The sequence below is a fragment of the Eschrichtius robustus genome, chromosome 1 (genome assembly GCF_028021215.1).
Source record: "Eschrichtius robustus isolate mEscRob2 chromosome 1, mEscRob2.pri, whole genome shotgun sequence".
NCBI lineage: Eukaryota > Metazoa > Chordata > Mammalia > Artiodactyla > Eschrichtiidae > Eschrichtius > Eschrichtius robustus.
In genome coordinates this window covers 36,726,057-36,749,049 of record NC_090824.1, presented here as the reverse complement: position 1 = coordinate 36,749,049, position 22,993 = coordinate 36,726,057, and the positions used below count along the sequence as shown (strand labels likewise).

At 54.0% G+C, this 22,993-nt stretch overlaps 1 protein-coding gene across 2 annotated transcripts; it reads right to left on the bottom strand.

Annotated features, from left to right (window-relative positions):
• Positions 1-817: 817 nt before the first annotated feature.
• On the bottom strand, positions 818-22,665 carry RAB15 (RAB15, member RAS oncogene family). Of its 2 annotated transcripts, XM_068544027.1 has the most exons (7): positions 22,481-22,665; positions 7,344-7,404; positions 6,338-6,398; positions 5,763-5,840; positions 4,991-5,080; positions 3,688-3,753; positions 818-3,529 (listed from the first exon to the last, which is right to left on the bottom strand). In XM_068544027.1, the coding sequence occupies exons 1-7, from the start codon at positions 22,602-22,604 to the stop codon at positions 3,371-3,373; spliced, it is 639 nt and encodes a 212-aa protein (XP_068400128.1). In that variant the 5' UTR covers positions 22,605-22,665; the 3' UTR covers positions 818-3,370. The 2 variants fall into 2 exon arrangements, with proteins under 2 accessions (XP_068400128.1, XP_068400134.1); XM_068544033.1 differs by lacking the exon at positions 5,763-5,840.
• Positions 22,666-22,993: the final 328 nt, after the last annotated feature.

Genomic DNA, 22,993 nt, shown 5'->3' with positions numbered 1-22,993 from the left:
GAATTGCATGTAGAGATTTTTCTAAATAGAGATGCCAAGCTTTCCCCTCTGGAGATTTCAATTCTGGTTGTTCCTTTTAAGCCTTGACTCTGCCACTGTTCCTTGGGGCCCCTAGGCACCTGTTTCCTTATCTGTCCAACTTGGATAAAGATAATCACCTTCCTTATCTCACACAGCCGTGATTGTCTGATTGTTCCAATAAAGGAGATAAAGCATTACAAGTTCTCTGTAAATTGGAAAATGCAGGTTAAGATCTTAGGCTACCGTTGCCCTGCCTTGTTTTACTCCTTCCTTCTTCATTTTATCTTTACTTCCAAACATTCTCTGCCTCTTCCATCAACTCCGGACCCCAGAGTAATAGTATTCAACAGTCCCCAGACCCCAAGATTCTAGACTGCCTTGTTCCCTTGGGGTATCCAAGCACAGGGCTAGGATGAACTTCTGAAAGATTACTTAATCCCACCTCATGCCTTCAGGAAGACCTGTTTCTGTTACATTCCAAGCAGATGAGAACCTTCTTGGTTTTAAAGACACCCTCAGACATAGATATTCAGCATCTCCCCAATGACTCTACTCAATCTTATTTCCGCAATGGGAGCCCACTGCCGAGCAATGGGGGCTTTGCTTGGGGCTCCCCTGCAGGTGGCATTAGGAGAGGCACCAAGCGGAAGACGTTTGCTGTTTCCATTGTCATTCTTCTGCTGTTGCTTTAGGATTCTGTAACCTCTTCTACCAGCACTGCCTCTCTCCCTCCCCCTGAACTGCCAGGGTCCCAGTGAGATCTACTCCCAGGGAGTCACACAGGCAGTCACACCTGTGACTTGAAATATTCTTTATTTTGTAAACATCTGTGTTTAAAATAGATGAACCCTGCTCACAATTCATATCCTGGACCCGAGACACAGCACACGAAGTTTACCCGTCACAGGGAGATGGTGGGGCTCAGGAGCAGGTGGAGAGCCTGGGGCTGTGCCGAGCCTCAAGACGACAGGTGCAAAGGTGGTGAGGAGCCAACAGGCAGGCGCACCTGCTCAACAGTCTAAGGCCAGGTCCCAGGCTACCTCCAGGACTGAAGTTTAGGGGTGAGAGGCTGATTCTGGTACCTCATGAGCATAGCTGCACCCTAAAATCCCACCCCCCCCCTCCTGCCCCATACCTCTCCCCAGCTGTGGCCCTTATGGATGGGGCTTCTCAGGCCATAGAATCCTAATCCCAAATTTTCCCTTCCAGAACCCCTAGGGTACAGTAAAAATATAGTCCCTCTTCCCCAAGGGGGCTAGGAGAGAAAGGCAATGGTGCTCGGCCAGATCTTCAGGGAAAGCAGCGACACTGACCACAGGTTGGAGCCAATGGCCAGTATAACTTCCCCTCCCTCGAGTCCCTGGCTAAGGGCACACCGAGGGTTGGCACTGCTGACCTCCCCACCCCAGAGTGATGCTGCATGTTTTAACACCTGAGGAGTTAGTCCTCAAGGAAACATCCTCAGCTGTAGTCGTGACTTAGTCCTAAAGAGTCAGCTCTTTACATTTCTCATTAGCCGACGATTTATAACTATTCCTGCCTTCCTTTTCCTTCCACTATGATAACCCATCCCCCATTCCTTCATCCTGAGCTACCCTCTCCCGCCCTCTCCTGATTTGATAAGAGTCGGAGGAAAGGTTTGGCGATTTCATCCCCCACCCATTTTTTCAGAGGAGTAAGGAAGTGGGGTTCTTAATCCTTCACGTGTGTGTGTGTCCTGGATTTTAGTCCTTAATTAGTGAATGTTCAATGCCCAGTTTTGTTTTCACTCCAGTGCCAGCCATGCAATGCAGCTTAAGACCGATCTTCCTCCCTAGGCTTCTCCCATCTTGGGAAGGTGGGGAGGAACCCTACTAGGGCTGGTAACTGACTTGTTCCCTCCTTAAAGGGCCTCCTGCAAACGACTCTTGGACCATAAGGGGTTAAAGAAACTTCTTCCTGAAACAAAGGGCCCTGGAGGAGGGAGTCCGCTTCCCTCCACCTGTAGCCACAGTGCCGTTGGCAAACCCTCAGGCCTCTGAGTCAGGAGCTAGAGGAACAAGATGAGCACTTGGTCTTGAAGGCTGAAGGGAACAGCACCGAGCGTTCCTACCCAGGGCTTGCCTGCTTTCTGCCCATGAGCTCCCTGCCCTTCTCCCACAAACTTTGGGTCTCGGGAAAACCTTGAGAGCGGAAGGCTGGGCTCGGTGAAAGACCACCATCGTGGTTCTGTCACCTCTCACCTGCCAGGGTGGTGGGGAGATGCCCATCTTACATAAGAAATGGAAGATGGGGCCCAGGAATCCCTGCTGCTGCCGAATTCCCCTCTGGTTTGCAAACTGCTGTCCCGGCTCTTAACCTGATATATAGGAGCTGGTCCTTCACTTCCAAACACTCCCCTTCCCGGAGTGTGTGGTTGGCCCCGGGGCTCTCCTTGCCCCTGCAGTGCCCTCAGGCCTTGGTCCACATCTTTAAATTCGGGAGCCCGGGGGCAGGGAGAAATAGTGCACACGCTGCACGGCAGGTAAGAGAATGGAGGTGACTTTTTATCCCTGCCACCCCTCATCATTTTTTTTCTTCTCTGAAGCTCAGTTCCCCCAAGAGGCAGGAGGGCAGGCAGCCAAGTGCAGCGGAAGCTGGGGACGGGAGGTAGGACAGCCCCAGGCGTGGGGACCACCAGTTTGGGCCTTCCTTCCTCTCTTGCCGTTCCTCTTTCCCCGGTCGCCGGGGAGGCAGGCCCATGGCACAAGAAGGGGCGGTGGGGAGGAAAGGACGGGAAGACTTTCCCACAAAGCGGGGTGGGGCTTCTCCCGGAGCAGAGCAGGGAACGTGCCCCTGAGCCTGAGTCCACTCCCTCGGCCCGGCAAAGAGGGAGGCATTGAGAGGTGCTGTACCAGCAGCCACACGGGACACGTGGGGGGCGGGGGGAGGCCTCTGATAGGAACACAGCTGAGGGGAAGGGACAGAAAGAGAGGTGGGAAGAAGCGAGGAGAAGCGGAGAGGAGACCAGATGCACTGAGAGAGAAGGAACCTCCAGTGGCCTTGACTCCGGACTGGGCCATCGCCTGGGACCTCAGGGTAGTGAGGCGGTGCTCGTAGCACATCAGGGGCTCGAGGCAGGCCTGTGGCTGGGGAAACAGGCTGGAGGGGGCCATCCCGGGGGGAGGGCGGGGGGAGGGGGGCGAGGCTGCTCGGACAGGACAGAGGAGCTGCTCCCCGGAGCCAGGCAGGGGGAGGAGCAGCGGCCGAGACTCCACAGGGTCACCCGAAGGAGAAGAGAAGCGGGGCAAAGCCCAGGCTCCCCGTGTGCCCGCAGCCCTCCTGCGGGGAGAGGGGACTGTGCGGGGCGGGGGCGCTCCGCGCAAGATGCTCAGCACCAGCAGGGTTTCGAAGAGTTCTCCGGGCCCTCGGGTTTGCCCTCATCCTCCTCCAGCTCCGCCAGGGCTAGCTCATTGCTGGCGGGTGTCCGCAGACCTTCCAGCTCCTTCCTGTGGGCCTGCAGCACCAGCTCGGTCAGGCGCGTGAAGGACTGGAAGAGCAAGGAGCGCAGTTAGTCCAGGTCTCCCCTCTTCCCGGCACCCCTGTGGCTGCCCGCCCTGGGTGGGGCTCATCTGCTCTCAGCTGCTCTGCTGCCTCGTCCTCTCGCCTCCCCGCCTCGCTGGACCCAGCTCAAGAGACGGGACTCACCTCTTTAATGTTGAGGTTGGTGCAGGCACTTGTTTCATAGAAGTCCATGCCATACTCTTTAGCCAGCTGCAAGAGAAGAACATTCCTGAAAGGGAGTCGCTAAGGGAAGGGAGGTGCCCGCAGCACCTGGTGCATCCTTCCTGCCACTGCACTCAGGGCCCGTGCTGTGTCGTGTGACAGTTTCTCAGAGTAGACAACCTCTCAGATGAGACTAGGACTTCCTAAGACACAGGCTAGCAGAGAATGGGAGACGATGCTCCACAAATGCACCCACCCCTGCCCACCTACACACAGGCACACACATACACCCAACACACACACATCACGTGGCAGGGGCCAGAGACACAAAATTATTGTGACAAACTAGTGAAAAGCATGGGCTTTGAGGTCAAACAGACCCAGGCTGGAATACCAGTGCCGTCACTTAAGAGCGTATGACCTTAGACAAGTTACTTCTTCCCTCTAAGCCCCAGCTTCGTCATCTGTTCAAAGGGGACGAGAGCATCTATCAACCAAGGCTGTGGAAGGGTTAAATGGGGTCATGCATCTGTAAGCACTTGCTTAGCACAGGGCCACACATACAGTACTCAACAAATAACGAACGTTCTAGTAGGAGTTGGCCTCTATTTTCGAAATGTTCCATGACCATGTATTATTTTTTATACTAAAAAACAATTTTATTTCAAGTGCTAATGGGCTGCTATTGACTGAAGAGGGAGAGGAAAAACTCTTGAGGCCCTCAGAGTAAGTGGGTGACTCTGGCCTCAGTGGTACCCATCTTTCTTTCTGTTCTCTGGGAGGACGGTCTCCCTGTGTGCTTGGACATTCCCTCAAAACCATCCTCCTACCCTCTCTGCCGCCATGGCTTCTCCGAATGTGGGCCCTTCATGCCTTCATTTCCCTTCCTACCTCTTTTCAAGTGTAAGGAGGACAGGGGGTGGGTGTGGAGAGGTGGGATGACTGTAGGACAGAAGCTATGCCTGGATACTGCTAGAGGAGAAGGGAGCGACTTGAAGTCCCTCCTCCGCACTAACCAGGGTGGGCTCTTAGGCAGAGGTAATCCTGCTTTGGGGGCCTTGGAGCTGGGAGAGGTCTTTGTTTCAGGATGGACCCCAAATCACTGTCCTAAAGGACAGAAAGCAAACTCTCAAGGATGGCAATTCAGCCAGTGCCTTAGGCTACTGTGGAGGTAGGGGGGGTGTCTGATGATGGTGATAGAACCCTGGGTCCCAGTTCTCAGGCCTGGCCCAGGAAGCCAGCCAAAAACCCAAGGGATGGATTCAGCCAGCTCACTCCCACTTACCTGCTGCCCTTGCTCTCTTCCCACCTGCCGTTTCTGCTCTTCATCAGCCTTATTCCCTATAAGGATCTTCTGGACACCTTCTGGTGCATACTAGGGACAAAGGACAGACAGAACTGCCAGTGAGTGCTGCCTTTCCCCCAATCTCCCCACCCATATAGCCTACACTGGCTTCCACACCAGCAGCAAAGTTAAGAGCCCTAGGGACAGAGTGGGCTGACTGGGTGCAGGTGCCAGGCTCTCCCAAGTACCATGGCTGACCCCAGGGGTCCCAGAGGGATGTCACGGGGACTGTTGAGGGTAGAAGACACTGATGCTTCCTCGGGTTGGGCAACTGGAAAGGACATTGGACTTAAGTCCAGCCCCTCACTCCACAGATGAAGAACTGGGGACTCAGAGTTCAAATGGCTTGCCCAGGGCTCCGCAACTGTGGTGGCAAAGCCAGGACTGGAACCCCAGTCTCGCAATTCCACCTGGCCCTGACATTTCAGGAAGGAAGCTGTTCACAGCGTAGGCTCTGTCCTGATTCATTTCAGGGGAAGACACAGCCATGGCGGCCTGGCAGGGTACAGAGTATGGAGGGCATGGCTGCTTGGGCTTCTTCCTCATGTCTTACTCACCCAGAGGTCTTGATCCGGGGCTGCAGAAGGCAAGGGTTCCTGGTAGTGTTTGCTCACCAACCCTGATAGCTTCAGCCCTTCCCATGTGGCCTTCACCTTGCTTTCCCCCCTGAGGTGCCCTTCCCCACCCCCAAGAGTGAGGCAGCACATCCTACCTCATCCACATCACTGACCCACTTCATGATGTGCTGGTAAGAGCGCTCGCTGCTAATGTCGTAGACTAAAAATATTCCCTGAGAGAGAGAAGGAGAGAGAGATGGGGCAGGTACATGCACACAGAGACAGTGCACAGTCATGGGGTCAGAATCGGGTGTGGTACCTTAAATGCTGGGTCCCAATCTCCCTTCTCCTGCTTAGCACAATGAAGATCCCTCAGCACCCAGAAAAGTCTCCTTCTCTCTCAGACCCCCAAAGCTGTTGCTTCCTAGGCTCATCACAGAGCTCTCTGAGGCAGAAAGGCACCAAGACTTCGATGTGGTCTTTGGCCCGGGGAGGAGGGTGGAAGTTGAGGGTGAGGGTGGGGACCTGCCAGTAGTGAGTGCTCAGAGAGTAGCTGATGAATGAATGATCAGTGAACGACTGAAAGACCGCCCTGAGCCCACCCCCCTCACTCCCCAGCAGGCAATCCGAGGGCCCATTGGGGGATGAGTGGCACAAATATCTCAAACGCCCAGAGCCAGGAGTGTGGGTGGCAGCATCCCACCTCTAAACCCTGAAAATAGTGGCTCACCTGGGCCCGTCGATAGTACTGCTTTGTGATGGTCTGATATCTCTCCTGCCCCGCTGTGTCCCTGCAATAGAAAGCCAGCCCTTCAGAAGAGCAGGGACCATGGAAGCAGGTGGGGAGGGGAGGAACGGGAGCTGGGAGACCCTGTGCCTTTGCAGGAGAAACTGGAGAGCTGCAGGGTGAAAAATCAGTGGAGCTTTGGTCCCCGAGGGCATCCAAACGTATCTGACTCTGCAGCAGAGAGGGCTGGTCATAGGTGCTGACAGGGCTTGTGGGTCCTTGTCAACTGTATCTGCACTAGGAGCCACAACCATAACTGGGTCTTGGATAACTGTCTCTAGGATTTGGCCATTGTGTCCAGACCGGTGGGACTGCTCCATCTCCAGTCCCTCTGGGACCTCTGCAGGCAATGCCCATACCACTCTGAAATTGGGAGGCCGCTCCAAATGCTGGAAAGGCAATGCTTCCAGGAGCAACAGGCCAGAGAGCCATAGCGGCCCCCTGTGGCTACTTATGGGAACTGCACTGTGCTGTAGTGAGGAACTCCGACCAGGAACTCCCACCGTAAGGATGGGGCGTAGCCCTCCCTCTTTGGAATCCTACCTCAGTGCTATGCAGGGCAGCACGGCCCAAGGGAAAAGTTTTATTCGAAGACAAACCCGCAGTGCTTAGTTTGCCAATTCCTTCTAATTCTTGCTTTTTGGTGACTTGCGGTCAGTCCCATAAGTTTCTTAAGAAAGAGATGAGAGGGAACTCCCTGGCAGTTCAGTGGTTAGGACTCCGCGCTTTCAGTGCCAAGGGCCTGGATTTAATCCCTGGTCGGGGAACTAAGATCTCGGGAGCCACAGAGATGAGAGATTAAGGCTCATGGGAGCAGGAGGTGGGCTTTGAGACTTCTGCTTCTCTCCTTTGAAGAGGTGGCCAGTTACTCCAGATGAAGCCTTGGGATTTTACACGTGGCAGTGGCAGCTAGGGAGAGCCCCAGGTCCTCTCCTCCTACCCAACTCACCAAATCTGTATCCGCACTTTGATGCCATCTACCTCTATGGTCTTCATCTTAAAGTCAACACCTGGGGAAAGGAAGTGAGCAAGAAAGTTAGGAAGGGGGCTTCCCTGGTGGCACAGTGGTTAAGAATCCGCCTGCTAATGCAGGGGACACGGGTTCGAGCCCTGGCCCGGGAAGATCCCACATGCCGCAGAGCAACTAAGCCCGTGCGCCACAACTACTGAGCCTGCGCTCTAGAGCCCGTGAGCCACAACTACCGATCCCGCATGCCACAACTACTGAAGCCCACGCGCCTAGAGCCCGTGCTTCGCAACAAGAGAAGCCACCGCAATGAGAGAAGCCCGTGCACCGCAACGAAGAGTAGCCCCCGCTCGCCACAACTAGAGAAAGCCCGTGCTCAGCAACAAAAAATAAAATAAATAAATTTTTAAAAAAAGAAAGGAAGGATACCCGCTGAGAACTGAAGTATGGCCCAGGGCACTCATACCTGAGGGTCTCCTTTTGGTTTAATTTGGCAGAAAGATGGCACAAGGTAAAGGCCTTCTTGAACCAAAAACTGACCCTCAGGGAGTGTCCAGGGCTTTGAATGGGGCTTCCCTTCCTCCTTGAGCTGCAAGTTGCCAGGAGTAAAGGGCCTGTGGCACACGGGAAGTGAATATGGGGGAATCCACTCAGTTGCTGCCTTACTTAGCCCCAAAACGTGTCTCACTCTACTCCCGTGTAAAGTCTTCCTGATTTATACTTCTGCAGAGAACCACTTGTATTTATCCCTCCTGGAACTCTAATCCCTAGGAATAGCAGTCCACCTCATTTGCCTGGGTTTATTCTCTCTCTGCCTTATTAGCAACCAGGAGGGGGGTTATGGTGCCGTCGTGAATGTGGGGAAGGCACAGAGACCCTGGCGAGAGAGGAGGACTGTTTCAGCCCCACAGTGTGTATTAAGCCCTCAGCACCTAGCAAAGGCCCACCAAGGAGACAACCTAGTGCATCTGTTGCTGACTAGGCCCTTTTACCAGAGGAGGCATTGTTGTTTACTAGAAGGAGCATGGGCTTCAATGTCAGGCCTGTGCTTGAATCCTAACTCTGGCCACTTAACTCATAGCTATGACCTTGGGCACCTTGCTTCTCTGAGCCTCCATTTTCTCATCAGTAAAATGGGGACATTACCAATCATTTCAGAGGGTCACTGAGGAAACCAAATGAGATACAGTGCCTGGCACCTGGTGGACATTCAGTCGGTCGCAGCTATCACTATACCAAGTACAGCCCTGGTCTACACGGGTGCTCCCGGGTCACTGCCAGTGACCACATGAAGAGGCAGTGGCACAGCATGTCGTTGGGGGAGGGAGGGTAGACAATCAGGGTTCTCAGGCTCATCTGCCCAGGGGCTTGAGGAGCTAAGCTGCCACAAGACACAGGAAACGTAAGGGATTTGGCAAACCAGTCCAGCGCAGAAACGTATCTGGGGAATTTTGCAGCAGAAGTCAGCACCACCAGCAGCATGCAGGCTTGAATCTGAGTGACAGCAGTGATGAGGCGCCTCTCCCCAGCCCTAACTGTGCCAGGCACTGTGCCCAGTGAGTCAAGAGCTGTGTCTAGGAAGTTAATTAAGCTGCAGTCCTCGTGCACTCCCTGGAGACAAGTCAGGAATGGGCACCATTAACCAGGGTTCAGGTGAGAAACAGGGTGAAGGCAGAGTTCTGGCCCGTAGTCCCCAGGCTGCACAACACAGCCCCAAAGGTGCCAGAATCCCCAGCGCCCCTGCCCATTCCACGCCGGTATTAGTTCTTTGCCAACAGGAATACATCCCCCCTTATCCACATTGTCCCCAGCTTTCCACAAACACAGACATTAAATTCAGGCTCTTCCCTCTCACCACTGAGACCAATCATCATTTAATTAAAAGGGAGAAAAAGATTCAGATGGGACAACCTGAACTAAATCAACTTGCTTGGAAGTGAATCATTTTTCACCTGCCCAAGCTGATTCATATCTATTGAGCTGTACTTTTCCAAATGGGTAACGTCTGGCAGCCATTCTACCGAGGGTGCCAAGAAAGTAAAAAAAAGAGGAGGGAGAAAGAAGGAGAGGGGCCCCTGGCCTTGGTGGGGGGCAGTAGCGTGCTCACCCCCTCCCTAGACAAGCAGTTGTCAAGAATTTGCTTCTCGGGACTTCCCTGGTGGTCCAGTGGGTAAGACTCCACGCTCCCAATGCAGGGGGCCTGGGTTCGATCCCTGGTTAGGGAACTAGATCCCGCACACCAAAGCTAAGTGTTCGCATGCCACAACTAAAGATCCCGCATGCCACAACTAAGACTTGGTGCAGCCTAAATAAATAAATATTTTTTAAAAAAATTTGCTTCTCCCCAACACCCAGCATAGAAGGGAATCAAGAAACCTTTGTTCTTTCCTGGTACAGTGCCTTCTTCCCAGGAGAATCAGTGATTCTGTTCATTTTATAATAAAGCCAGCTCATCCTCGTACCAGCCCAGCAAGCCCAGTCAAAGGACAGCACCTTGTGCAAAGTGGTCACAAGGGTGGGGAGCTGGTGAGAGAGAGGAATCTATGTCCTTTATTCCACAAACTTCTATGGGAACTTACTTTGTGCCCTGCACAGTGCTAGATGCAGACAAAGTGGCCAAAAAAACAGATGGTCCTTGCCCTTACAGAGCTTATTAGACAGGAAACAAAGGCCCAGGGAGGTAAGATAACTAGCCCAAGGTTGGCACAGCAAGTAGCAGAGGCCTGTTTGATGGCAGAGCCCTTGCACTGTTTCTTGGGGGAATGAGAGGAGAATAGTGTGTTAACCAGGCAGAGAGGCCTTACCTACGCTTTTCTGTTTCTCTCTGGAGAAGGGCTCAGCTGCGGGAGGAGCCCCCAACACCAGGGAGCTTTCCCTGACAATGAAGGCAGGTCTTAGGAGAGGCAGGGCTGACAAGAAGACAGGGAGCCGCCCTGGGAGTGAGCGCTGGGCTTGGATTCCTTCTCCCCTCTTCCCTCGCTTCTTAGCTGTGTGGCCAGGGACCAAGGCTGGGGAATTCTGGCGGCTCATGGCACCTCCCCACCACCGTCTTGCAACCTAGACCCTCCTGACCACCAATAAAATTTGTTGTAACATCTCTGAGAAATAAAATGCATCAGTATTGGCTCTTCACCGGCACTAAGGAAGAAACATAGAAAGTCTATGCCTTCTGAGGGATCTTCCTCTCCCACCCACTCCCCTCCTTTTTAAATTGAAAGATTAACAGCCCAAAGGTCTTCTAGTGGAATCTGTTGCTCTACTCTGCTCCCATACACCCTGCACCTTCCACGGTGTCCATCTACCAGTCAGCCCTGGCCTGCCGTGTGACCTGTGCCCATCCGTGGCCCCTTCCCTGTCCCTGCGTGGCTGTTGGTTTTTTTCCACTGCTGAGCACTGCAGGGCAAAGTCAAAAGACTGGCCTTGTTTAGTCGCCTAGACACTCACGCTTTCTCACCTCCGCCACCTCAGAAGCTGTTTATTCCAGGTGGTTCACCCACCACGTTCCTCACAGCCACTGTCTTCCCTGCTGAAGGGCTCAGTCCCGGTCCACCCTCTCCCTACCACTACCGCTGAAAGCATCCAGGAGAACACCCTGCCCACTGTCTTGAGGGCAAAGTGACAGCTGCCTGATGAAGCCTTGCTGTGAGGCCCACCTCATTTCCTCAGAACGTCCTGTCGTCTCCACCTTCCCTGGGGAAGAGTCCTCTATCCTTTCCAAGTCTCACCTCTCAGCTGTCATCAGCCCCCTCTAGGTGTACATTCCTATCCTAATAGTTTCGCCCCTCTCTGTTGCACCTTCAAACTCTTCAGGGAGAAGAGAGATTCTTCATCTGTCTCCACCCCTGGTGTGTTCTCATCCTGGCTCCTCTAAAGCAGCACTTCTCAAACTTTAAAGTGGATGCAAATCATGTGGGGACCATGTTAAAATGCAGATTCTGATTGAGTCAGTGTGAGATGCGGCCTAAGATGCCGCACAAGCCTCTGGGTGAGGCTGATATTACTGGTCCACGGATCACACTTTTGACAGCAGGCTTCTAAGGACAGTGGTTCTCAAAGTGTGGTCCCCGGACCTGCGGCATCAGCACCAGCCTCAGTCAGGGCTTGTTAGAAATGCCAGTTATTGGGCCTCGCCTCAGATCTACAGAATCCAAAACTCTGGGCAGGGGTGGGGGTGGAGGTGGCTAGGAATCTGTGTTTTAACAAGTTCTCCAGGTGATTCTAGTACATGCCGAAGTTTGGGAGTTCCATCTGGACTGAGACTTTGCATGTGAAGTGTCAAGTGAGGCAGCATGGGAGTTCTCCGATTCTCAAGGTGTACTTTGCAGATGCTCAGCTTTAGAATCACCTGGGGTGATTTAAAAAAAAAAAAAAAGATACTACTTTGACTTTCTAGACCTAATGAATCAGAATTTGAGAGTGAGGCCCTGAAACCTGTATTTTTAACAGGACCACGGGTGATTTTTTAGATAGAGGAAAGTTTGAGGGTTCTAATTTAGTGGAAGAGCTATCCATTGGCACTGGAGTCAGAAAGACCCGGGTCTGAATCCTGATTCTGGTACTTGCTGTGTGGCTTTGGGGAACTCTCAACTTCTCTGAGCCTCAGTTTGCTTGTCCATAGAATGAGAATACCAGTGGCCTCCTAAGGGTTGGTGTGGGATATAAATTAGATAATATATGTGCAGCTCCTCATAGGTAGAAGATAGTCCTCTCACTCCTACCTTCCCTTTGCTAAATAAAGGCTTCTTGGGGAGGAGCCAGGAAAACAAACCCAGAGCACCCTTGATGTGGGAAGGATTGCAGAGTCTAGTCCCTTGCTACTCCGCTACCCTTGCTCATCCGGAGACCGGCAGCATCCACGTCACCGGGGAGCCTGTTAGAAAATGCAAATGGGCCCACCCAGACCTACTACATCTAAGGCACACTAACGTTTGAAAATCACTGTCTAGCCCATCTCTAGGTAGAACACACGCATGGCTCATGATACTGCTAAGAATCATAGCACACGCCCTGGCTAGGGGATCCAGAGCCCTTGGTTCTCATGCCAGCCCTATGAAGGAGGTAGGGGCAGGGATTATTACCGTGAGGTACAGAGAAGCCAAGTAACTTACTCCCTTCCCACACCCTATGGCTCAGCCAGAACTGCAAACAGGTTTCTTAAAACCTACCCAGGGCACCTCACTTGATCAGTGGCTTCCCAACCCTCCGAGGCTGCAGACTCTTACTGCCTTTTGTGTCCCGCCCCTGCCTTCCCCACCCCTGTTCTGGTATAACAAGGTGTCTAGTAGTGGGTACACATGGAGCAAGCCCACCATAACCTATTATCAGGGAGCCCCTTGCTCCCTGAGAGCTCATGATTTCACTAAGCCCAGATGCATTGCCTTGCACAGCGCCACGTCAGCATCCCTTCAGGAGGACCGGCTTCCTTTCCCGGGCACAGGGGACACCCAGGTGTGAAGGAACAAGCAGCTACCTCCACATTGCTCCGGTAGAGGTTCTTGGAGACCTTAGAGCCCCGGGAGCAGAAAGTCAAGAAGACGAGGCCTTAGGTACTGGGGCTGGGGACAGAGGGACAGGGCAGGGGAGACGGCACTGGCACTCCCTCAGCTCCTAGCTACTGCCCCAGTCCACAGTGGAGGGCCTGTGAAGACCATGGAAAGAAGGCAACAGGGCACATCCAGGGGAACGGCACTGCTTCCCATCACTGTCTGCCTCCAAAGAAAACCCCGGAAAGCATGGAGGGAGTGCAGCTCAAGAAGCAGAGTGGCTTGAGGACACGGGGAGGGGGAGGGGGAGGGGGAGGGGTGGGCTGGGACAAGGTGAGAGAGTGGCATGGCCATATATACACTACCAAATGTAGAATGGATGGCTGGTAGGAAGCAGCTGCATAGCACAGGGAGATCAGCTCCGTGCTTTGTGACCACCTAGAGGGGTGGGATAGGGAGGGTGGGAGGGAGACGCAAGAGGGAGGGGATATGGGGATATGTGTATACGTATGGCTGATTCACGTTGTTATACAGCAGAAGCTAACGCACCATTGTAGAGCAGTTATACTCCAATAAGGATGTTTAAAAAAAAAAAAAAGAAGAAACAGAGTGGCGAGGTCATTAACAACACAATTGTGAGGTCAGAGTTTGGTTCCAATCCTGCCTTTACCACTAATTGCCTGTGTGGTCTTGGGAAAGCTACTTAACTTCTCTTTGCCTTAGTTTCCTCACTTGTAAAATGGGGATGGCAATCCCTGATGTCAGAGAATTTTTGTGAGGATTATGAGATAAGCTACAAAACCCATAACACAGAGCCTGGCACAAAGAGCTTCATTAAATCTTAGCTGAAAAAGCTATCTCCTATGGGGGGGATGAGATTAGGGTCATGGCTTAGGGAATAGAAAGAGCTCTAGAAAGTAGGAGGGAGCTCATGTCAGGAAGAGGAAGCAGAGTGGTGCAGAGAGGGCAGACAGCCACACTAAGCTGGAGTGTTTCAACAAAAAGTGAAAATGCCACCCACCATGGGAGCCCCATGGCCCCCAGAGTCTGGCTACACCCTAAATTCTGGCAAAGCTAGGTGTGCCTGTTGGTGAGCCAGCACCTCATGGGTTAATGTCAGGTGCCAGCTTGCCTGCCCGCCCAGTGCCACATGCTTCAAGTGGAAACAGGACTCTTCTGGGTGCCAAATGTTATCACCGTGATCAACCGCAGCCCAGAGGCCCGGCAGCCAGCGTGACCTGAGCCTTTTCATCAGCAATGAGACGCCACCACAGGAACAACTTAATACATCTGAAACCCAAGGCAGATACCCAATCCCTGGAGCCATGTTGGCTCTGGTTACCAAGCTCAAGTCCCAGGAAGGACCCCAGCCCCTCCCCCTGCAGGAAACCAGCATGTACGGGACAGAATGTGTGGAGCTCACGTGGGATGTGGCAGGAGGTCACCCCGAGCAATCCCAAAACAAACTGTCGGGGAAGGCAGACCCTGCGGGGAGGTGGCTGCCTGACTTTGCCACCCCAAACAAGGCACCAGCGTAATCCCTTGCCCTCAGCAAGAGAGGAAACCATTTCCCCGCCAGCTGAGGGACAAGGGAGGGGAAGAACAGGGAGAGGAAGAAGACAGAAGGAGAGCTAAGAGACAAAGCTTAAGAGAAGATTCCAGGCACAAGTGTGCCTCACACCAGTCAGGTGAGGGGCGGGGGAGAGTGTCTTTGCCCCAAGCCTGCCACTTAATGCATCACCCTTCTGTCTGGGAACTCTTAGCCTCACTGTCAGTGGGGCTGCATGCCACTGACTTCCTCTTACCCAGCTCCGGAATGACTGTCCCTCATGCTGGCCTCGTTCAGGGGAAAAGATGCCCCCAGGCTCTCTCTTGAAGGGAGAGTCTTTGGAGACCCTGGACCCAGGAACCCAGGGGCTATTATCATGCAGAAGGGTTTCCCAGTCAAACATGGACTCCCGTGATGCGGAGAGGAATGCATGCCCCAGTGCCTGAGCCCTAGGATCTCCTACTCCAGAGTCCTGGAGGGTCACTTCAGCAGCCTGGCTGAGCTGATGGGCATCATCTGACACCAGCAGTGACCCTGAGCAACAGGCAATATTGACCTTAGTGTAAGACACTGACCTGTCATCTCTGCATTCACCAAAGAGGACCCCACTTGCACAGGGATCACGGGAGCCACTTTCTTGCTCCTTGCTATGTCTGAGCTTCTCCTATAGCATGTATCTGAGCAGAAAAGGTAAAAGCTACTGGAAACTGTTCACCCTTTACAAAATGCTCCCCTTCTTCTCCCCTCTTCTCACAGTTCCAAACTGTACATGAGTACATAGTGAGTTTCTCATTGTCTGTGAGTCCCAAGAAACCAATACTACTTGCAACTTCCCTCAGGGAAGAGCAAAAGTTCTCTAGGAAATGTACGCATGCATTCATCCATTCATTCATAACAAACTATTATTGAATGCCTACCATGTGCCAGGACCTAAGCTAGGTACTTGAAGACACAGCTGCAAATAATACAGAAAGATCCTTGTCTTCAGAGAGCTTCTATTCTAGTGCGGAAGACAGATAATAAATAAGTCAACTAGTAATTTCAGAGAGTGATAAGTGTTGAGGCAAAAGCAGAATAATGGAGTAGAGGATGAGGGCACCCGGGCACAAGCTGCTTTAGAATGGCTGGTCAGAGAAGATCTTTTAAAGGAGGTGACATCTGAGCTGAGGACTAAATGACAAGAAGGTACCAGCAGGGGGAAGATCTGGAGGATCAGGGCCCCAGGCAGGAACACATTTCAGTCAAACTTGCAGTTCCTCAGAAGAGAAAAAAAAGAGGGGCCACATTATTCTTTCCTCTGTGATAAAAGAGGGAAAGCTCAGCAAGGCCCTGCCCTTCTCTGGGCTCTCCTGGGGACCCACCAGTATCACGCACGTGTGCGTACACATTCATGAACATAGAAACACACATTCATGGACACAGAAACTTGTCTGGAGGCTCTAACTGAAGAATGTACCAAGAAACTCCTCAAACACTTGCAAGGCCAACTTGGAGACCCCCCGCCCCCCACTTTACGATGAGATCTCTACAGAGACTGGCTCACGTGTGTAAAGCACACCATCCCTGTGCAGAGTAGGTGTTCGGGAAACATCGGTCCCCTTGCCCTTCCCACTGCTGCATGCACAGACCTCCACAGGGCCTCCGGGCCGTGTGCCACGCGCTCCAGCTAACCCCGTCCTGCTCCCCTCCAGCAGACCCTTGACCTGGGCCTTGCTCCCTCAGCCGGCTGCTGAGTGGTCCGTGGGTACCGCTGAGGCAGCCGAGAGCCGCCAGGCTTCTGACCACTCACTCCTCCGCCCTCCGCAGAGCCTCTTCTGGGCTGGGCCGTGTTGACAGGCGGCAGAAGGTTCCAGGAGGAAGAGACTGGAGCCCGGAGCCTCAGGAGCAAACATCTTGGAGGGAACAGGCCCTCTCGATGCGTCTGCCCTCACACGGAGCCCACAGAGCAAACTCCCAGCAAGGCTCTAGCTGAACTTAAGCTGGTGCGACCACGGCCAGGCAGAAGAGTAGCAGCCCCGAGTCGTGAGGCGTTTTCCACACACCCCGCCCCCAGCCCCGTCCCCTGGGGCACCCTGCTTAGTCTTCAAGGCCTCACTCAAATGTCACTTCCTCCGTGAAGCCTTCACCAACCGATGCAGGAGGAATTTATCACTCCTGTGTGATTCCAAAGCATTCTGACATGGCTTCTGCATAAATTCTGCTTGTCTGTTTGGACGCCTGACTCCTCAACAGCTCTGTGAGGGCACAACAGCATCTCGCTCACTTCGTAGTCTCATTGCCTGGCAGAAGGCAGATACTCAGTGTATATTATTCAACAAAACTGAATCAATGAAAGAAAAAAAAATGAATGAGTAGGTGTGTGAGGGAATAAATGAGTGAATGAATGAAGTCAGTACATTCCAGGAGAAAAGATCAGTGGAGAGAAAATTGTAATCAGAGAAGAGGGATCAGAGAATGACCCATATTTTGAAGCCAACTGTCGGCTCTCTCTTTGGATCATGGGGCCCCAGTCACAGAGTTCTCCGTAAATACGTTATCAAAATAGTAACATGCGGGCAACACTCAGATCTCATCCTCAAAGGTGCCCCGGCCAGACTCCTCAATCACGACCCCGGACTGTCCCCCAGAGGGTCATGTCAAGGAAGCAGACTCAGCCAACAGCAGTGGTACAACTGTCCCTCCAGCCCAGAGCCCTCAGATGGGGTGAGGGAGGCACACGTCCTCTCCCCTTTGGCTCCCAGGAGAGAGGTTCTGCTTGGCAGCCTTGGATGGGCCTTCTGGGGTGAGCAAGGGCATGCCCAATGCAGTTGGGGAAAGTGGAGAGGAGATAGTTCAAGTTGGGGTCACCTGCGTGCAAGACGTGAGCATCACTTCCCTCGAGCCTCAGTTTTCCTAGTTATAAAATAGGGCCAATGATTAGTTCTTTCCTCCTCAGTGGGAGGGATTACATGTCCAGGAAACTCTGTGGTCCCCTTGACAAAGCACATTACCCAGGGCAGAATAGCCAAGGAGAGGTCAGAGGCCTGTGCAGAAAATTGGCACTTGTACAGGGAAACAGGCGGAAATATTAGATTACAGAAAAAGGCACTCTGAGAAGAGGTGGCAATCAGGGTAGAAGAGTAATAGCCAAATATCGACTTTCTTATTATAAAGCTCATCACCAAGCTGTCTGGGAAGCAGGGAGGAGGAGAAGAGGAGGAGGAAGAAGCAGGAACCAGGGCGCTCGAAGCTGTGGGTGAATCTGCAGTTGTGCAGGTGGCACAGGTGCACAGAGCAGCTGAAATGAGGGCTTCTGAGCCATTCTCAGGGATCATGTCCTTGGTGGGGGGGGTGGTGTGCACAGCAGGGCTGGAGGCAGAGTGACACCTGGCTGAGGTCAGAGCCCTGAGGCAGAGCCGTCCTTTCGGGGGGTCACGTCTCTCCCCACTCCTCCGCCTCTGCACAGCCTCGCCAACTCACTCTTCCTTCTCAGCCCCGGCACTGTCAGGGCAAGGGGGGAAATAGCACCAAAGCGGAAATGAAACCCAGAGTCTACTCATGTGCTCCCCAGGAAGGGCAGCTGGCACCCCGGTTCCCATGTTGTTCACTGCTGTCCCCCCAGCTCCTTGCCCGGCTCAGAGCGGCGGGTGCTCTGCAGAGTGCCCCAATGACCGAATGCACGAGGGATGGACGGGATGACCTCAAAGCACATATCGACAGTTTGTTCATCTCCAGCTTTCTTATGAGCTAGGGATAATCATAATACAATGAGAGCAGCTGCCTTTTTTTTTTTTTTGAGAGCTCTGCCAAGTGCTTTGTATCTGTTAGCCTCTGTAATCTTCACAAAGACCATTAAGGAAGATTCTGTTACTATCTTCCGTTTACAGATGTGGAAATTAAGGGCAGAGACGTTAAGTGTCTGTAAGGCCACGGCGAATCTTAGGCCTGTGGTCTGCGCTCCTTCTATTCTACTCAGCTTCTCACCTCCCCTTCCTTTCTGCAGGCCTCCCAACACGGTGGGGAACACAGACCCACCTGACCCTCCCGCAGGGTACACAGCATGTATACACAGTGCCTTACGGTCTGGGGACCCGCAGACCTCAGGACCACGGTGCCCAAGCATTGGCCCCCATGTTTGTTAGGCCACTTGATTGCAGGCTATTGATCTCTCCCCCCTGGTCCTTCCCCAGCCCACTCCCCCATCTTCAGTTACTCACAAGCCCTTTCCCCAGGCAAGGAGAGCCAGTTCAAACAGAACTTCCTGAGAAAGATGCTACTGCAGCAGCAAACCCAGCCTGAGGAACCAAGCCTGAAGCCACAGCCGTTCAACCAGTCAAGCCAGAAAATTATAGGCCGAAGCCTCCTAGAAGCCCAGAAGGTGGCCTTTAAGACAAAAAGGTCCCCAGAACAGGGACAGAGATGACAGGGTCTCAGGGAAGACCAAGGACTGGGGGGAGAAAACCAACTCACGGGCAGTCCCTACAGCTTGCATGAACGGCTGACACGTGGTCGCCACACAGAAAGGAAATCAAAGGTCCCCTGCACGTAGATGTCCACTAGGATGGGACATCATCTCCCCGCTGGGCAGGCAGCGCCAGCCACGTGAGGCCCTCTCAGATTTGAACTACTCGCTGCTTCTGGAGGGAAACAAGAACAGGTGATTGCGTGGAGTTTGGTGTTGGTGCCACAGGAGGGGGAGGGGTGGAAGAGAGAGGAGGGACGAGCTGAGAGGGTCCTACGTGCCCACATACTACCACTGGTCTCCCCTGACTGGTCTCCCTGCCCCAAGGCCTAAGCCCCTCTCCCAGCCAACATCCTAAGTGCCATCTTCATCCCCCTGCTCAAGAAACCCTCGACACCATTGCGAAGGCTGGAGTTCCAGCTCCTCAGCCAGGCCCTCAGTGCCCTCTGCCCTCATTTGTTCATTAGTTTAACATTTATGGAGAGCGTGCCCGGCCCTGTTCTAGGACTATGAAAACAAAGAGGAATGAGGTTTGGTCTGACCCTCAAGGCACGTGAAGTATAGTTTGGGAGACAGAGAGATAAACAGAGGAATGTTCTCCTCCCCTAAAAACTCCCTTCTGTTCCAGCCAGACTGCCCAGAGTTCCATGAACACCCACTGAATTCCCACCTCTGTCGGCTCTGCTCCCGTCGCTCCATCTGCTCCTTCCCCTACAGGAACTGAGATGCAGCCCACACTGCAAGCCCTCTCTCCAGCCTGCCCTCCTCGCTGAGCCTCCCTGCCGCTTCCGGCCACAGGGCCCCTCTCCTTCTGCGACCTCCTCCATCTAGCGCTTTGTGTAGCGTTAGCACACGTGCACGGGCCCCTCACCACTCACGGGCTGCCTCAGACCAGTCTTGCGTGGTTATTTAGCTGCTGATACCGAATGTAATACCTTCATTACTAGGAACACTAAGGATCATCATCCATCCCCTACATTTGAAGAGTGCTTCACAAAGTGCTCGCAAAGAGATTCTCTCACTGTGGCCAAGGCTCTTTTTCGCCTGTGTTGCTTCCCCAACTAGATCACAGGCTTCTGTGGGCAGGAAAAGGTGGACTGCAATCTGTCTCTAACATGCCTGGCACGGTACTTTGTAGTGAATGCTTAGTTAATTGGCTTAACAGGTGAAGAAACAGCAGAAAACATCACAGCGCTGACTGCCCGCCTCTGCATGGGCCCCTTCAGGGTCAGCACAGCTGCATGGGAAATAAATGCCTGTGGCACGGACCCAGCTCAGGGCCACCTGCCCACCTGCTGACCAGAAAGAAGAGGGGCGGTCAGTGCCTCCACCTACCTGGGAGGTCTCCTCACTGCCCCCTGCAGGCCCATTTCTGGAATGTCACATGCTCTTACAGTAAGTGGCCTAAACAGTGAATCACAAATTGACATGATCCAAGAATCTGAGCTCTGTCTTGGTAGTAATTGGTGAATTGCCCTGTTTTCCCTATTCCACAGAAGCAGCTCTGGGAAAGGTGCAGAGATCAATGTCCATGATGGTAAAAGAATGTGTCTCAGACAAGGAGCAGCTTGGGAGAGGTGACCCTGGGTTTTATTCTTCTGGGAATCTTCAGGTCGCAAGCCCAGATATAGGACACACTTTTTTTTTTTTGGAATGGATAAATTAATGAATAGGACTTGGTAGTACCCATTTTCTTGGCTCCTTGATTTGTCTCCTGGCTGCCCCTTCCATCTCCCTGCGGAACTTTTTGTATCCCAGAAGGGAAAGCTTTTCTTGACCATCCAACTCTTCTCCTAAGTCTTAGTTGCAGCCAAAAAACACGCCTAAGACAAGGCAGAGTCACAAGTGCTGTGGAAAGCTTTAAACTGGAAAGCATTTAAGAAACCCAGTGGGGCAGATTTTAAAAGGCTGCTGTGAAGAAAGGCAGGTTTCTCTCTCTTCCATGGAATCTAAACTCCTAAAAAGTCCTCTCTATCCTGGGGAAAGGTGGACCCAGCCATTAGTGCAGAGAAAGTGCTAACCTGCTGCCCTTTGTCCTCAAGCCTGCAACCTGTCCTCATATCCCATCTGGTTCCTCAGCCATTCCCAGGCGTTTCCCCAACATCTCCTCTTCCCTGAGCCTTCCCCAGAGGCCTGCAGCCCTCCCTTGGTCTCCAGACCTGTCCCATCCCTGAGATGTGTCTCATTCAAACAGCGGCTCAGCCCAAGCTCCAGAGCCTCCTAGGAGCTAGCTTTACAGCTCCCCTGAGGAAGATGAATGCATCTATCTGTCCCCTGATCCTGAGCCCCTTGAAGATAGTGAAGCAAAGAGAGAATGAGACCCTAGGAGCTCAGTGATGATGACAACGGTAATAGCAGCAGTCTTTTACAAACGTTATCTCATTTAATCCTTACAACAGCTGGGCAGGTAGGAACTGTTATCATTCCCATTCTACAGATGAGAAACCAAAGCTCAGAAGCTTAAGTGATATTCAAGGTCACGCTGCCCCAAAGTGAGGTTTCCAGGTCTGTCTGACAACAAAGCCTGCCTCTGAACCATGAGGCTCTGGTCCTCCTGGCTCTACCTGCTCCCTCTTTCCTCTTGGCAAGGAGTCTGTGTGGGGAGGGAGGGCGGAAGTCTCAAGTGGAAGCCTAGTCTGGGGCCCTTCCTGACAGGAGAGGGGACCTGGGCGGTGCTGAAGCCACTCCAGGACATCACTCAGGGAACCCGTTAGATGTGAGTGGAATACCCTCCACTCAGACCTCTCAGAGGAGGAGGCCACTCAGGGTCCAAGAGGGGACTCTCAGAGGGGAGGCCACCCACTCCTTCCCAGAACGAGTGAGCCCATAACAGTCCTGTCCGGGATGCCACAAGGCCTCGTCCCTCTAAGCACAGGCTCCAGCATTGCCAGAGCAAAGAGATCTATTCTAAGGTGAGTCCTGCCTGCCTTCTGACCCCCTTGCCTGGCAAGTAATCCTCCTGGTCCTCATCCGCCTTCAAAACAGATGCTTCAGCTGACTGCTTTTCTGAAGCTGGCTAGTAAAGGCCCCCTTCACCGGCACATTGGCTCTCACCTTAGCCATGCCCTCCTCCCAGGTGTCCCACCTTGTGGCTTCCCTCCACAACTGTGCCCTGTCAATTCAATCCCTTTGGCTCCTCCCTTCCTCCTCTCTTCCCCCCTCTTGGCTCCACACTGGGTCGCCCCTGGACTGAGGGTACCCAGTGACTCAGTAACTCGGCTCCCCACACAGCGAACCCCTCTCCCCGAGCACAAGCTTTTTTTCCCCTCCCCCTCTGCACCTGAGGGTGGGGGGATGTCATATCGGTGGCTTTGATTCTCACTGCCCCAGCTTGGGGTACCCAGGCCTACGCCACCCTGTTGTCTCGGCTTCCACGGGGAGGCTCCCCAGCGTGAGGCCCGAGCGGCTTCCATAGTCACGGACAGCAGCAGGGAGCCTGTCACCTCCAGGAACCCAGGCTTAAATCCCCAGCCGGTGGCCCCTCACCCCGGGACTCATCCCCTCGTTCTCGCCTCCCACGACACCGCCTCTAGCCGGAGGGGCGGACCCTTGTTCCCGGGCTGGGGAAGGGGCAGGGGCCGCCCCGACAAGGGGCGGCGGCGGGGAGGGTGGGGCGCCCGGGGCGCCCCCGGCCACCGCCCCTTACCGATGGTGGAGATGTGCGAGGAGTGGAACTCGTTGTCGGTGAAGCGGCACAGCAGGCAGGTCTTGCCTACCCCGGAGTCCCCGATCAGCAGCAGCCGGAACAGCACATCGTACTGCTTCGCCATGGCTGGGCCGGCGGGCCGGCGGGCCGGCGGGCGGGCGGGCGGCGGGCTCAGCCCCGCTCGGCCCGGGCCATCGCGGCGCGCGCCCGCCCGAGAACTGCGCCGGCGGCGAGAAGGAAGCGGGGCCGGCCCGCGCCGCCTCGCCGCCGCTCGCTCGGTGCCGGGAAGCGTGTGCGGCGGGAGCGCGGTGGGAGGAGAGAGCCGGCCCCCGACCGCCCCTTCCCCTGCGCCGCCGTCGCCGCCGCCCGGAGAGGGGGCGGGGAGCGCGCGCCGGGGAGGAGACCCCTCGGCCGGGGTGGGGCGAGGGTGGTGCGCGCTCCCCGCCCCCAGGGTGCGCAGCCCGGACAGGGACCCGCCCCGGGACCCGCCCTCTTTACGCCGGGACCCGGGAC